The following is a 14649-nucleotide window of genomic DNA, read 5'->3' on the forward strand; positions in this document are numbered from 1 at the left end:
AGGGTCTGAGAGGGCTACATGCCTGGGAGGATGGGACACAATAAGAAAAGCCAAGCGGGGCTGTGCGAGGTAGCCTTGGCACACCCCGGCGTTGGGCCTGGGGTGCCGTGGGCTAGCCCATACCCTGTTCCCATGGCCAGGCGGTCACACCCCGTGCACACCAGCCTGTCCCCCACCTGGGAGATGCACAGACAGTTTGAGTGGCTGAGACAGGCCAGGTGCCACTCCCAGGGGCCCAGCGCACACACTGCAGAAAGAAACCCTGCTCCCACGGCGCTGGCTCGGCCTTCGCTGCGGCAGCCTGGCCCCCTGGCCCGGCCCGGTGGCCCTGTGTCACCGTCAGCCACACCCTCCACCAGAAGACACGTGCTTCTTAGGAGGATTGCTGGGGCGCGAGGACCTTCCCGGACACCCCAGCCCTGCTCAGTCCCCATCTGTGGTGACACCAGCCTGTGTGGCCTAGGGTGATCTCCAAAAGGATGACGGTTCTCAGAGCCTCCCAGACTCCAGGCTGCCACGGGAAGGGGCTTGCCCCTATCATGGAGCACTCATTGCTGCCGATACAATTGTCCCTGCTTGGAGAAACTAGCCCTTGGACTGCGTGCATGGCAGGGGGGCGGCGTCAGGGTTCTGGGTCCAAGTGTCAGCTTGACGGAGACATTGCTCTGAGACCTGGGACATTCTCGGAGGACCCACACACCTTCCATGCCCCTCACAGGGTAGAGGGGAGCCACGAGTGGGGAGGACTGTGTGAGTTCAAGAGGCCTGGGGGGTGAGGACAGGGTCTGTTTCATCCCACACTGGCCTTGGGGCCACACAGGGACAGGCTATAAAGGCAGGAGTACACAGAGGGGTCCCTCCCTGGCTCTCCGTCACCATCTGGGCAGAGGCCAGCCCACTGTGACCTCTCCTGAGGAAGCCACAGAGCCCTCCAGGGAAAATGCATGTTCTCACTGCCTGGCCGGGCAGCTCCAGGAGCAGAGATGCCCCCAGAGCTCAGGGTGTGCTTCCTCTCTTGGTTTCTGCTAGTGGTCCTCTGCCAGCCAGCTCAGCCTCCCCCTCGCCGGGTGGGCCCTCACTCGGCTCTGGGGGGTGGGCCTGCCTCCCCCATGGGACTGAGCCCGGGGCCCCAGGACCCAGCACAGGCGTGGGTGAAGGACCAGAAGGAAGGATGCCTGGCCATCCCTGGGGCTCCCTGAGTCCCACCACTAGGAGGGCAGAGGGCTCACAGGGCTGTCACACTTCAGTCCCACTGTCCCCATCCCTTCACATGCTGCGATCACAAAGGGGCCCTATCAGGGGCTGGGCCCTGTGTCCCTCCGACGGAGTGCTGGGCTTGGGCTGCGTTTGCCCCCTGAGACCAGGGGTCCTGGGGCAGGAGGTGGCAGTGGCTCCCCCAAGACTGCGTCCCGAGGAGAGGGCCCCAATGCCCTCCCAGACCAGAGGTCCTCTGTAGAAACGCGGTGACGAAAGAAAACTACGGGAAGCCTGGATGACCTTAGGAGTCATTTTCCTTTATTTTCTTTGCATAGAATGAAACTCCAATTCCAAAGAGACATATATGCAGCGCAGACAGAAGCAGCGCCCTGGTGCACACAGCAAGAACCAGGCGGGGAGTGCGGGTGTGCCCCTCCCCCTGCAGCACAACCCTCCGCCCTCCGGGCCCCTGGCTGTGCTCCAGGCAGAAACCGAGAAGCTGGGGATGAGAGGGGTCAATCTCGTGGTCCAGATAGTAGCTAGAGACATGCCTTGGCTGCCAGGCCCGGCCAAATCGAGATCTAGCTGTGGGACCTCGGGCCTCAGGTTTCTCACCCGTTATGTGGACTGGAAGCCCCAGCTCGGGAGGGGGAAGAGAGTGTGGGCATGCTGTGATGGTCGGTACTGTCAAGGGCTTCCTGCTTCTGGATATTTGGGTGTTGTGTCTCCGTTTCTGCCACCACCGTGGTGGAGGGCCCATGGGGGACCCACTCCGGCCCTGATGGACTTGAGTGGACTGCGTGGACAGCTGCCCCAGGACAGACTCTGTGCTCCAAGCTGCACTTGAGCTGCAGCCACAGCCCCTTCACCAGGTCAAGGCCGATTCTCCCTCCAGGTGAGTGAGGACAGAAGGCGGTGGCCTAGGTCACACGGGGAGCCTGTACAGGTCACCCCACTGCCCTCAGCACCTCCAGCCAGGACCTCAGCAGTAAGGGGGACATCTGATGCTCCTCCCCCCTCAGAGTCAGCTGGGGACTTGGAAGCCCCCTGAGGATCCAGCAATGGCATCTGCTTCTGTGGGCTGAGCCACCTTGTGGTCATCTGTCCCCAGACTTGGGGCCTCGGGTAACAAACTGTCCCTTAATAAACACACACCCACGCGACAGGGACCTGTGTCCACTCTGGTGGGAGGAAGTGGAGACCCGAATAACGGTCAAGATGATGCATTGTAGGTGGGAAAGGCCAAGCGAAACTCGATGAGGAAACATGGGTATTCCTCCTTTGACCTCTGAGCGGCCCTTTGTTCAGCAACAGCAGGCCCTGTCTGGACAGGCCACTGCAGAGGGAGATTCCGAGAGCCAGACTGTCTGTCACTCGCTGCTTTGAAACACGCATGCGTGCGTACACGTGTTCACTAGACGCACAGCTACAGCTGTGTACTTGGAGAAAGAACACAGCGCTAGTGGAAGATGCAGCGCTGGTCCAGACCCCATCTTCCAGCATCCACCGTGTGCCTACACTTACGGAATCCTAGAGAGGGACCTCAGGCCCACAGAGAGCTCTCCCTGTTCCTGCCACTACACAGACGGGGTCACTGAGGGACCATCCCAAGGTTCTGCAGCCCAGCCGAAGGAGGGCCCTGGAAGCAAGCCAAACTGTGCAGATGAAGCTTGTCACCACTTGCTCCTAACCCGGCCCCTCCTGGGGTCTCTTTCCCTCAAGGCACCCTAGGGGGCAAAGTGCAAGTTACAGGAAAGGGCCAGGCCCAAAGGCACAAAACAATGACTTGGAGCCCCAGGCACCTGTGGCAGGTGAGCTGGTGAGCTGCTTTGGGAGGAGGGGTGCTTTCTGGCACACCTCCTATCACACTCTGAGGGGACAACTTGGCAGAGTGGGTCCCTCTCTTTCACCTCCTCTGTGACTTCAAGGGAGTGGGTGAAAAGTAAGTCTTGGTCTCCAGGAAGCCCCGAGGCCAGGAAACAGAGAAAGAGAAAGAAAGTGATAGCAACAGCCTTAAATCAGGCTTGGCCACATGCGTCCTCTGCACCCTCGGGAAGTGACGGTGGCCAGCTTGTCAGAGTGTCTACAATATGGATTTCACCCCTCCCCGCCCTCCGCCCGCCCCTGTCCCTGTCCCCCATGGGGATGCCCGGGCCTGGCCCCCTCTATTTGGGCTTCATCTCCACCCTGGAGTTGATGTCGTCGCCATCCAGGTCGTACTCCTCCACCTGGCCGCTGGTGCACACCTTCATGCGGTCTGTGAGGTCGCTGCTGCGCGGGGCCAGGATGAAGTCGTAGATGAGCACAGCCAGGGCGGCCCCGATGAATGGCCCCACCCAGAAAACCTGGGAACAGAGCAGGCAAGCTCAGAGTGTGTCTGACCCCGCCTTCGGGGTTCCACCGAAAGTCCCCTCTCCTGGGAGGCTCTCCCCGAATCCCCGCCCCACCACCCTACGAATGGGTTCTCTCCCACCAGTGTCTGGGGCAGAGGCAGGCAGTGCTGTGCCCCAGCATCCTGATTCCAGGCCCTCCACACCTGGCCCAAGCCAAGACTCTGGTAGTGGGCATCTCCTTCCCTCTGTGTGGCCCAGCTCAGCCTGCTGGACATGGTCCGACCCACCCCTTCTTAAGGGGGCCCCCTGCCCCGCCCCAGCTTTGGCCACAGAGGGTCTAGTTGGGTGAAAGGCTGGCCTGGAACAAACACCAAAAGCCAGAACAGCTAAATCCACGGAGTGGTCCCTCCGTGCTGCACTCAGCTTACAGGTGGCGAGGCCATGTGTCCTCCCGGCAGCCTGGGAGGCAGGTGGGTAGCACCCACCCCAACCCCTCAGCTCAGGACACAGGCACAGAGAGAGCCCACAGCCTGCCCACAGACACGCTCAGCTGGAAAGCAGTGGAGCCTGGATTCAGGCCTCGCTCTCCACCAAGCTGCTGGTTGACTTGGGGTAGGTCTGAGCTGGGAGGGGGCGCCCAGCCCATGCTGGTCCCAGCCTGGCCCCTCCGGCCCCCTCCTCACCGGTCTCACTGTCCTGCATCCCTCGGCCCTGGCTGCCTCCCAGAGCCTCTGCGACGGGAGGAGATTCACAGGGTGGGGCCGGCCTTCCACAAGCACTACAGCCTCCCGCCCACCTCCACAGGCAGCCCTTCAGTCCTTACCCAGTGGTTCGTGAAGTTGTGACTGATCACCGCAGAGCCGAAGGACCGGGCAGGGTTAATACTGCAGCCGGTGTAGTCAATCTGTGAGGGGGCGGGGCACCGGGAAGGGGGCGGGGCACCGGGAAGGGGGCGGAGGAGCAGAGAGGAGGGAGAGGAAGAGAGCGTGAGGCACAGAGAGGGGACAGAGGTGGCAGTCAGAACCACAGATAGAGGAGCGCGTGGACCCAGAAAGGCGGCCAGGAGGTCACTGTGCTTCCCTGCCATGGGCAGGACCTGAACCCCCGACCCTGCCCCCACAGCCCCCGGCCCGAAGAGCTCTTGTCCCCCATGGAATGAGCCCAGTCGGAGGACCCTTCCACTGTCTGCCCCCACCCTCTCCACTGCCCCCACCCAGGAAGGCCCCTCACTCACCGCCAGCAGGTGTCCCAGGGCCACAGAGAGGCCTATGGCGAGGGGTGCCGAGCCCCCGAGGTCACGGCGCCTCCGGTCAGTGGTGGCCAGCACGCACAGCACCAGCTGCAGGGTGGCGATGATCTCGATGCCCAGGCCCTGGCCTGGGTTCACGCCAGGGGCCAGCTGTAGGGGACAGGGACAGCGGGGCTAGGTGAGCAGGGCACGTGGGCAGTGAGTCAGACCCTTAGTGCCCTCAGAGCCTGTCACACCAGCCCCTGGCTGGGCCTAGAGGGACAGCTAGGGGTGGACATCAGGACTTGTCCCCTGTCATACCTGTTGAGGCAGCACCAGCTGACCCCCTGGTGCCTGTCTAGACCTTGGATGCTCTGCCCAGAGGCTGGAGAGTCCTGGGGTAGGATTGAGGTGGGGGGGTGTCTGCGTCAGCTACATCCAGTGCAGGGCCAGTGGGGACCAAGGCCAGAGATGAGGGGCAAGGCCCAGGCGTGGGAGGAGATGGTCAGGGACACTCAGGAGAGGAGACGCAAATGGGTGGGATGGCCCGGCTGGAGATTGCTTTTTATCCCCAAAGTCCATAACATCCTACCCCATCCCTGGCTGCATCTAAAACTCCCAAAGCTGGGGAGGGTCCTCCTCAGTCCGCTGGCCCAGCTCCCCCTGTCCCTCCGCCCTTGGTGCCTGCCTCTCCCCTGCTCCAGTGTCTCTCTCCCATATCTTCTGGGCCTGGGGTCTCCCTGTCTGTGCCCTCTCCCCCCACTCCTGGCCCAGCCCTCTCCCTCTGGCCACACAGGCCCCACCACCACCGTCTGGCTGACACTTGCTCCTGGGCCACTTTTAGTAGCATGACTCATGGAAAAGGAAGGGGACAGGAGCCGCCGCCGTGAAGTCACCAGGGCCCTCCCCCTGCAGCTGCACTGGGGAGACCCCTCCCAGCGAGCCCCTGCTCTGCCCCACATGGGGGTCTCAGGGTCCAGGTGCGCCCACACAGGGGAGCCAGCCACACCAGCTCAGGCCCACCCGCAGAGAGGCCCTGGTGGGGGGGGGGGCGGGCCTCAGCTGCCTGCTCCCAGGCAGTTGTGAACAGATAGGCGGAAACTTGAAGTCTCCTCCTGAGGGCAGGAGGGTATCTCCAAGGCAGTTGGGCATTTTGCAAAATCCTAGGTGGGGGGCACTCCTCCACCCTCCAGAAGTTTTCTCAGCCCCACAGTGAGGGCAGCTTGCACGAACAATTCTCTTCCCGCCTTTGTCTGCAGCCCTGGGTCACAGGGAAAGTGACTCAGATCCCTGCACCCTCAGCTCAGCCAGCCCTCTGGGCAATGCCCACTTTCTCCCCACCGCAAGGTGCTCAGGTCCTGACTCTCTAACTCGCTGGCACCATGACCGTGGCCTTGCCTTCTCTGGTCCTCAGTTTCCCCGAGTGTAAAATAGATCGAAGGCAATGGAGCTGTCTCTGGGCATTTGGAAAATGGTGCAGGGGCAGGAGGGAGCAGAAAAGCTGTAGCTTTGTTCTGGTCCTTTTTCCTCTTACCCCCAGGATTGGGAGGCAGGCCGGCAGGGGAGTGGAGATAGGGTCGAGCCCTGCTGGGTGCCGGGTGCCGAACCAGGCTCTGTGGACGCAGGGCTGGTGCCCAGCCAGCTGCTTGTACCGACACCCATCACACTCATACCTGCTCCAGACTCCATGTCTGAGCACTTGGGAAGCTTTGGCTCCTCTCTGCCTTGTCTCTGCTCCCCAGGGCCAGTCTAATTGCTAGCTGGCGGGGGTCCTGAAACCAGCCCCTCCATGCTGATTAATGGACCCATTGCTCTAAGTGGCTTCTGGCCTCACACTCCCCCACCCCACCCAACCCTTTCACAAATGTAGCCTGGATGAGCTCATCTCCCCCCACCTCATTCTTACAGGTCCCAGCATCACGGCTCCTACTCCCCAAAGGTACCACTTCTCATGCCAAGTGAGCAGGGGCAGAGGGCTGGGGCTGGTGCCATGCCCAGCACTCTGGTTCCACAGGAATGGGCCACCTGCCCCAGGGTTTCTAGGATGTCCCTTCCTCACTGCCCAGAACCACACAGGTTGGAAACCTTCTTCTTCCAAAACCCATTACTGCCACCACCATCAGGAAGCCTCCCCTGATTGCTTCACTGTCTACTGATTACCTCTCCTTTGACTGCCAATGTACTTGTGTTACTTACATCTGGGAAAACGTGATAATTCAGAATTGGAAGGGGTAGTTAAAGGTCTGTTGAAACTTGATGTCCAGGAAAGAGCAGGTAAAAATTCAAATATGTGTTACTATTTACAACCCGTTAAACTTGAAGCAGTTAATAGGAGGGCCCATCCCAGTTGCAGTCAGTTGTTATTGAAAAAAATATACGTTTGCTCCTCCCCAGGTAGTTTGGCCCAGCCCAGGTCTGATATCTCACTGGTTGAGGATGCCAAAAAAAAATAACCATCAGTTTTGTGACTACAAGTAAAAAACAACGGAACAATCCACTCGTTTAATCTGAAGCAGCTGAAAGATGCAAGCTCGCACCCCGAGCCCATGGACACCAGCCCTCCAGGTGCATTCAGACCCCACCAGCTCCAAGGAGCCTCCCCAGGTCCCTGGCTGGAATTAGCTTCTGCTCTTACGCCCCACCCCCATACTCCCACTGAACTGTCGAAGCTCACCTCACAGCCCTCCTGCCTCCTACGGGGGTGCTCCACCCTCCTCGCCTGAGAGCCCAGTGAGGACGTTCCATCTCCCCGCCCAGACTTTGGAGGGGCCACTCACTCTGTGGTAACATGAGTGGCGGAGGATGCTAATTATCTAGAACTTCCACCCTCTCTGGAAGCAGCCTGGATCCAGGAAAGCTCTCTGCACCCAGGGATGGTGTATTTGCTTTCTAGCCAGGGGCCACAGGGCAGTCACTTGTCTCTGTGGTCCTTGCGGGACAGCAGGTACAAGGGCTCTGTGAGGTGGTAGAGGAAGAGACCGAGGCTCAGGGAGGAGAGAACAAAGGCCAAGACCAAGGCTCTGGCTACCCAAGGCCCAGCCAAGGGACCTGGCCGCTCCCAGATGGGACTGGGGAACTGACAGAAGATGGCGCTTCAGCTGCCGGGGTATCCTGGCTCCAGAGTGGCACAGGGCTGGCCTCTCTAGGCAAAAACCTTTAAACCCTCTCTGCTGACCATGAGCAGGCTGACCAAGGTTACTTACAAGTCCCAGGGCCCACTACTTGGCCTGGGCACCCCAGGCCCCGCCCTTGGGGCCCTCCAGAGCCAGGCCCGCCTGAGGCTTGGAGCATCTTTTCTTGAAGAACAGGGGATGGGAGACAGCGAGGCCTGCCCCCCGCAACTGCCTCCAAGACTCAGCACTCACAGTGGGGGCGCCTCAGAGGGCCCTGTGTCACCCCTCCGTGGGCATCACATGTGCCCATGCCCCCGGGTGCCCACAGTTTGTGCCCCTCTGTGTGCCTGCGTAGACCTGTGTCTGCAGCGCCAGCGGGCGTCTCCCTCCTTGTCCTCTCCTCGGACATCAAGAGATTCACCACCCAGTAAGTGCATGACAAGCCTGTCCAAAAGCCATAAAAATTCTCAACCTTCACTCACCAGAAAATATAGCCTAAAAATCAAGGACGCAAAAATCGACAGAATTTCAAGAACATGGATGAGCTGCGGGCAGAGGGAGAATTTAACAACCCGCTCTTGGAAACCGATGGAATAAAGGATTCAAAAAATAAAACACACGACTGGGAAGGATTTGAGCCACATAATTAAGAAGCTTGGTTTAAGGAAAATATGTAAAACCCCGCACCCCCTAATTTGAGAAGATAGACTTTTTCTCAGCGGGACATTCAGACAAACCGGCTCTGTCTCCGCTGAGTCGGAGAACCCCGACCACTAGGGTCCCGGCTCTCGGGGGCTCTGAGGGCTGGGGGCAGTCTCCGTGCAGCATGTGGCCCTGGACGGCCATGGGTGTCTACTGGCACTTCTGAGTGGGTCACCCTGGGTGTCCCTAGGTGTGGTACACCTGAGCAAAGGTGCCCCTGCTGGCTGGAGAGAGGGGAGAAGACGCAAAGGAGGCCCCTTGAGTGAGAGAGAGCAGGTCTCAAAAGGCTGTTTATTTGCTCCCAGAAGCCATTTCATCTTCCTGACGAGAAACAATACACAAAGCGATGGCTTCCTCCTGCCTTCCTCCCTCCTTTCCTCACTCCCAGGCAGCCCCCGCCCCGCTGCCAGGACGAGGCCGAGGCTCCACTGAGGAGCCCCTGCCCCGCCCTCCTGGGCTCCCAGGGCCTGGGTGGAAGCACCCAGACTTGAGGATGGCCCCATGCCCATGTGTGTGTGCCCCCATGAGTGTGTGTGAGTGTGTGTTGGTGAAGCTTAAGCATGTCCACTTGGGAAAATGGGGGCCTTGGCTCTGACTCCAGCCCAGAGAGTTTCCAGGATTCCTCCCTTCCGGGTGCAGACCCTGCCTCCCAGACCCACGGCCAGCCTCCAGAAACCCCAATGCAGGCTCCACCCGCCCACCCCCGGTCATCTGAACCTCTGGGTTCCATGAGGCATCCAGCCTGTCACAGGACCTCCCGCCTACCACCCTGCTGCTCCGTGCACAGCCATGTGACCCAGAGCAGCCAGCCACCACACAGATTCTCCTTGCACACCCCTCATGATGGGGAGCTCACTGGCTCAGAGGCAGCCTTTCCCAATTAAAAAAAGTCCTCCCTGACACTGAGCAGATAGTTGTCCTGGTGGTGGATTTGAGGCACCCAAAGGAACCGCTCATTTTCCAGCCTCTTCTCCATCTTTGGAGTTGGGGTTTTCAGCCTCAGGGTATGCTCGCCCTAGTGGGCAGCACTGTGGGCAAGGAGTCCCTCTGGTCCCTGGGGAGAGTTCCTGGCTGAGGGGACCCTGGCCAGGACAGAGTTCTCCTGCCCACCACTGCAGGCGTGGGGGCTCAGCCCCAGACAGGGGTTCTTCCCAAGGGCGAGCACCAAGACTCCCCTGCCCCCAGGGAGGCTCTGCCTGTAAGAACGGAGGGCTTCCTGTGCCCCCAGGGGAGGATTCCTAAGCCAGTCCCCAAGAAGCAGGCAGGGGGTTCTCTGAGCTGCCTGGGAAGAGCTCCGCTGGGTGGGTCCTAAAGAAACGCCCGCTGGGAGGGGCCCTTGAGAAAGTGGGGAGCACTGTCAGGGCTGAGCTCAGGTCGGGGAGGCCTGCAGGACCTATTGGCTCCGGAGGGGTGGGCTGTGGCCTGGGCAAGCCCCTTCAGACCCAGCGTCCCTCTCAGAGCGGCACCCCTTTGCATGGGGCTTTCCCAAGGCAAGCCCTGGGGAGGGCCAGGGGTGGAGGTGGCAACGAGGGGCCAGCGGGCTGCTCTAACAGGGTAAACAGCCTCCAAAGTTTCCGCAGTGAGGGAGTCTCCACCGCAAAGGTCCTGCCACTCTCCCCCTCATCTGGTTCTGGCTGGAACCGGTAATTATACATCCCAGCGGTGGCACCACCACCCAGCCGCCTCCCTGGGCAGGCCCGGCTGGACAGCGCCCTTGGAGAATTCTGGCCCCCAGCCCACTGCCAACTCTGGAGCAGGCAGATGTGGTCCCCAACCCTGGAAGATGTGGCGGCACATGGGCCTCTCACTCTGTGGCTGGGGAAACTGAGGCCTAGGAAACCAGGAAAGGGGAACGTTTAGGGCTGAGGCCAGGCCTCTCATGCAGCAGGTACAGGAGGTCAGGCCCAAAATCAGCAAGGCTGAGAAAAGACCACCAAAGAGGGGAGGCTTGTTCTCTGCCTGAGCCCCCTATGGGGCTGAATTCACAGGTACTGGGGTGGCCAGGCGTCCACTCCCCTCTAGGGCTCAGTCAGAACCCGGCCTGGATCCTGAGCCCTCCCCATCCCCCAGGACCCCAACCTCTCACCAGGACCCCAATCTGGCCACAACCCACAAGTCCCAGGCCGTGACCTCCCACTGACCCCTAGCCTATGCCTGAAAGCCATTCCCTCTCGGGGTATTTGAGCTCTTGTGGCACCTCCTCCCTGAAGCCATCCTGGCCGGCCCCTCCCCTGAAGGTCAGAAGTTCCCTAGCCACCCTGACACCTCTTATCACACCTGCCTCCTGCCTCTTATCACCCGCAGCTGTGCTGGGGCTTATCTCGCCCAGACCTCCGGGACTGGACGGGCAGGAAACTGCTGGCTCAGCCTGAAGGAAGCCCGCAGCAGTCTTGGCCCTGTGTTCAGGCATCCTGGGTGAGAGAGCCGAAGAGGGGGAGAGTCACAAGAGCGGGAACCAGTCAGGACTTCTAGGTTCACGAATGAGCATCTTCTATACTGCAGAGCCCAGCCACGCCCTGCTGTGTTCCCATTTCTGAGATGGCCACACAGGCACGGTCACTGGCATGGAGCCACATAGGGTACCAGTGTCTGAGATCAGGCAGAAGCAAGCTGGGGCGCCTGAGCCCTGCCCCTGAGCCCCTCACCTTGGCCAAAATTGGGGTCTGGCTGTTAGAACCAGCCCGGAATCCTGTGGGCTGGTCAGAGGTCCATGACCTCTCCAGGGCGTGCCCTGGGCCCTGACTCAGTGAGGAGAAAGTTCTCCCTGCCATGGCCCCAGAGGACACCCCTTGACTCACCCCAACCACTTCCTGCCACTTCTTTCCCTATTTTCCTTGGAAATCTCCATGCCAACGACGGGCTCCATGCAGACTTGGTGCAGGGTGGGGCCCAGGGCCCAAGGGGAGCCTCCCCAGGGCCTGGAGGAATGAGTAAGGCTCCTGCTGGGTAACCCGGTCTCTGTCCCTTTTGAGGCATTGAGGGTCCAGTGTCTGACAGGACCGCTTGGCAGGTGAGGGACACCTTCTCTGTTTCTAGACCTGAGACTTGTGCTCCGGGTGCCGAACTCCCACCACATGAGTGGGGCAGAGCCTGGTCCCCACCACAAGACTTGGAGCACCTATGCTCAGTACCACCCCTCTGGGGTCTCTTAGCCAAGCCCTCTGGGAGGGCAATAAGCTCAAGCCCACAGGGTGAGCTTGCTGGAAGTATGGGCATAGCCAAGAGCTACCAAGACACCTAGGTCCCCTCATGGGGCCTCAGGGTCCTCAGATCCAAGGAAACCAGGACCTGACCCCCAGCGCAGGGCTGGCCCCCCAACTAAGCTTCTCCTTTCTCCTTCCTGTCTGCAGCCTGCCCGGCCCAGGTATTGGGGTGACTCTGGACAATGGAGGCCGGAGAGGGGAAGAGACAGGGAGTGGCCAAATCAGGGGCGCTGTCCTCCCTGCATCTCCTGTGCTGGGTTGCCCGTGTCCAAGAGTCGGCCAGCAGAGGCCTGGCCTGCCTATCCCTGAGAGGGGGCCGGGAGTCATAGCTCCTCCCCTCTGAGGACCCTCTCCCCAGCCCGTCACTCCCATCTGAGCTCCGAAGTGAACCTGACCTTACCTGGAAGGGCACTGCCTGAGGTCGCCTGGCTGTGCCCCCAAGGGAGAGACTGAGGCCTGGAGGGACGGGCCATTACAGCCTGCACCGCCAAGTCTTCCCCGACTAAAGTCTAAACTCCAGCCTGCGGGGCTAATCTTTAATCTGGGGCTGAGATGCGGTTGACTCTGCAGAGGGCTGGGTGAGGTGTCACTGTGACACGAGAAAGTGCTAATCCCCTGGTGGCAGGGCCGCGCCAGCTGCCCTCTGCTCGGCCCTACGAGCCAGGATCCGGACTTTGCCTGGGAAGCTCCCTTGTTGTCCCCACGCCCGCCTGCCCTGCCGGGCGCTGCCAGCCTCCTCGCTCCAGATCTGATTCCTCCTCTCTGCTTCTTGGCCCCTCTCCCTCCCTGGGAGGCAGCACCCCCTCAGGTGCTCCACGACATCCTTCAAGCCTGGCCCAAGCCAGGTCTGAGTGTGCACTTGGCTCCCGGTCTGGAAAAGCCCAGGTCTGTGACTGCAGGCAGCAGCAGCCAACAGCCAATTAGCTGTGCTAAGCGGCCCACGAGGAATTCTTTTCAGCAGCTGCCACCCAGTTGCCAACATCTGCTTGTCATTAGTGCCCCCTGGCCCAGGCCCCACTCAAGCCAGGAGGGGGTACAGGCAAGGACCCCCTCACCTCACACAGGCTCACACTGCAGAGAACATGCTTGCAGACACACTTACAGAAACAGACACCCCCCCCCCCAACCGGAGCACACGGGATGCACTAACTCGAGCCCCATGCCGGCATCCATGTGTATCGTCTGTTCACACACACAAACACACGTGTCCCACCCCCAGCGACAGTGAGTGGAGCCCAGACGGGGGGCAAGACGTCCCGCCCTGGCCCTCACTGTAATCCAGGAAAGCCACCTGCAAACAGCCTGGGAACGTGGCCGATTCCTGGGGCCCGAGCCGCGGGGGGGGATCTTTTCCTTGAAGGCAGTTTGTTTGGGGACCTGTGTGAATGTGGGGGCTCCCTGGAGGTCAGTGGGGCCCCCCGTGAGAGTCCTGCCCAGACACTTGCAGACCTGCCTGCTGGGCATCTGGTTTGAGGGGTGGGGATATGGGCAGAGCTTCCCCAGAGTCTGGGCCACAGGAGGAGGGAGCTGACGCCACAGGCAGGGCTGGGGGCGGGGGCAGGAGCTACAGGTGAGAGGTGAGGAGCTGCTGGCCCCCATGTCAGCTGCCTCCAGAGCTTTGGCCCCCATAATAGATGCCCTCAGGGGACATGGGCGAGACTGTTACTCTCTGGGTCTCAGCTTCCCACAGTGCAGGGCAGAACAGACTCAGGGGCAGAAAACAGACCCTGGGCTGCGCTTGGAGCTGAGTTCCAGCCCCCTCAGGAAGACGTCCAGCAACCTCTCATCCTCGCTCTTCCTCAGTGTCCCCATCTGTACCGTGGGCGTAGGACAAGACAGGCGCCATCTCAGCGCCATCTGAGAGCCCGCCCTACTCACCTCATTGCGGCCCAGAGAGTTGTTGGGCAGGGAAGAGGTGATGCCCGAGAGGATGGCGGTGGCGACGATGGCCCCCACGCACTGGGCGACGATGTACATAACGGCCCGGAAGATGCTGATCTGGCAGCTGAGCAGCAGCCCCAGGGTGACAGCCGGGTTGAGGTGGGCACCGCTGATGTGGCCCACGCTCTGGGCCAGCGTGGCGATGCTCAGCCCAAAGGCCAGGGACACCTTCACATTGTCCTGGGTCCCACCTGATGTCTGGTTGTTCTTCATCGGGTAATTGAAGCCCAAGGCAGAACCGATGCTGATGAAGATGAAGATGATCATGGCCAGGAACTCGGCCACCACTGCCCTCCAAAAGAGCTTCTTCTTGAATTCGCTGGCCATGCTGGCAGGGGGCTTGGCTTGCGACCGACCACTGCCTGGCGCTTGACTCCCTCTGAGAGCTGAGCCGCAGCCCAGGCAGGGCCTATTTATAGGGCCCCCGGGGGAGGAGGGGAGGGGGGCACAAAGAGAGGAAGGCCTCGCCTTGCTGCCGGCCCGCCCCACACCGCACGGGCCTCCTCTCAGCGATGGATGCAGACACAGCTCTGCTGTTGGCCTGCCAACTTTTTTCCCTCCCTCCTCTGCCCCCTCCCTCCCTCTCTCCCTCCACCCACAGCCCTGCCCAGCTCAAGGAGGCAGGCAGAAGGCCGCCACAGCTCTAATAGGCTTTGGGAAATTCCTCCAAGCTGGCCCGACTCAGGGGGCCAGAGAAATCCAGGTAACCCTGCCCTGCGTGCAACACTTAGGGGGTCCCTAAGGGCAGAGCCAGGCACTCCAGATGGGGTGGGGTGGGGTGGGCAGGCTGGGCTTGGCGGGCGGACATCGCCCTCCCTGGAGGCGGGCATGGAGACTCTGCTGGTCTGGCATCCCCATCCCATCCAGCATGGTTAGCCTGGAGTCCATGGGTCCAGGGATCTGGAGGGGCCTCCTGCACCCCAGTCCAAACC

General features: G+C 61.0%; 1 protein-coding gene across 1 annotated transcript; it reads right to left on the minus strand.

Annotated features, from left to right (window-relative positions):
- Positions 1 to 1493: 1493 nt before the first annotated feature.
- AQP1 (aquaporin 1 (Colton blood group)) lies at positions 1494 to 14201 on the minus strand. The gene is made up of 4 exons (XM_024563106.4): positions 13655 to 14201; positions 4765 to 4929; positions 4354 to 4434; positions 1494 to 3542 (listed from the first exon to the last, which is right to left on the minus strand). The coding sequence occupies exons 1-4, from the start codon at positions 14042 to 14044 to the stop codon at positions 3363 to 3365; spliced, it is 816 nt and encodes a 271-aa protein (XP_024418874.1). The 5' UTR covers positions 14045 to 14201; the 3' UTR covers positions 1494 to 3362.
- Between the last annotated feature and the right edge of the window lie 448 nt (positions 14202 to 14649).

This window comes from Desmodus rotundus, chromosome 6, assembly GCF_022682495.2.
Source record: "Desmodus rotundus isolate HL8 chromosome 6, HLdesRot8A.1, whole genome shotgun sequence".
In the NCBI taxonomy this organism is placed as follows: Eukaryota; Metazoa; Chordata; class Mammalia; order Chiroptera; family Phyllostomidae; genus Desmodus; species Desmodus rotundus.

Bases quoted from the DNA above. Each gene is read 5' to 3' on its own strand.
- AQP1 (XM_024563106.4), bottom strand. From the start codon at position 14,044: ATGGCCAGCGAATTCAAGAAGAAGCTCTTTTGGAGGGCAGTGGTGGCC. The intron at 4,930-13,654 runs GTGAGTAGGGCG...TGTCCCCTACAG, and splicing joins ACTCTCTGGGCCGCAATGAG to CTGGCCCCTGGCGTGAACCC. The intron at 4,435-4,764 runs GTGAGTGAGGGG...GCCCCCTCACAG, and splicing joins CCCTGGGACACCTGCTGGCG to ATTGACTACACCGGCTGCAG.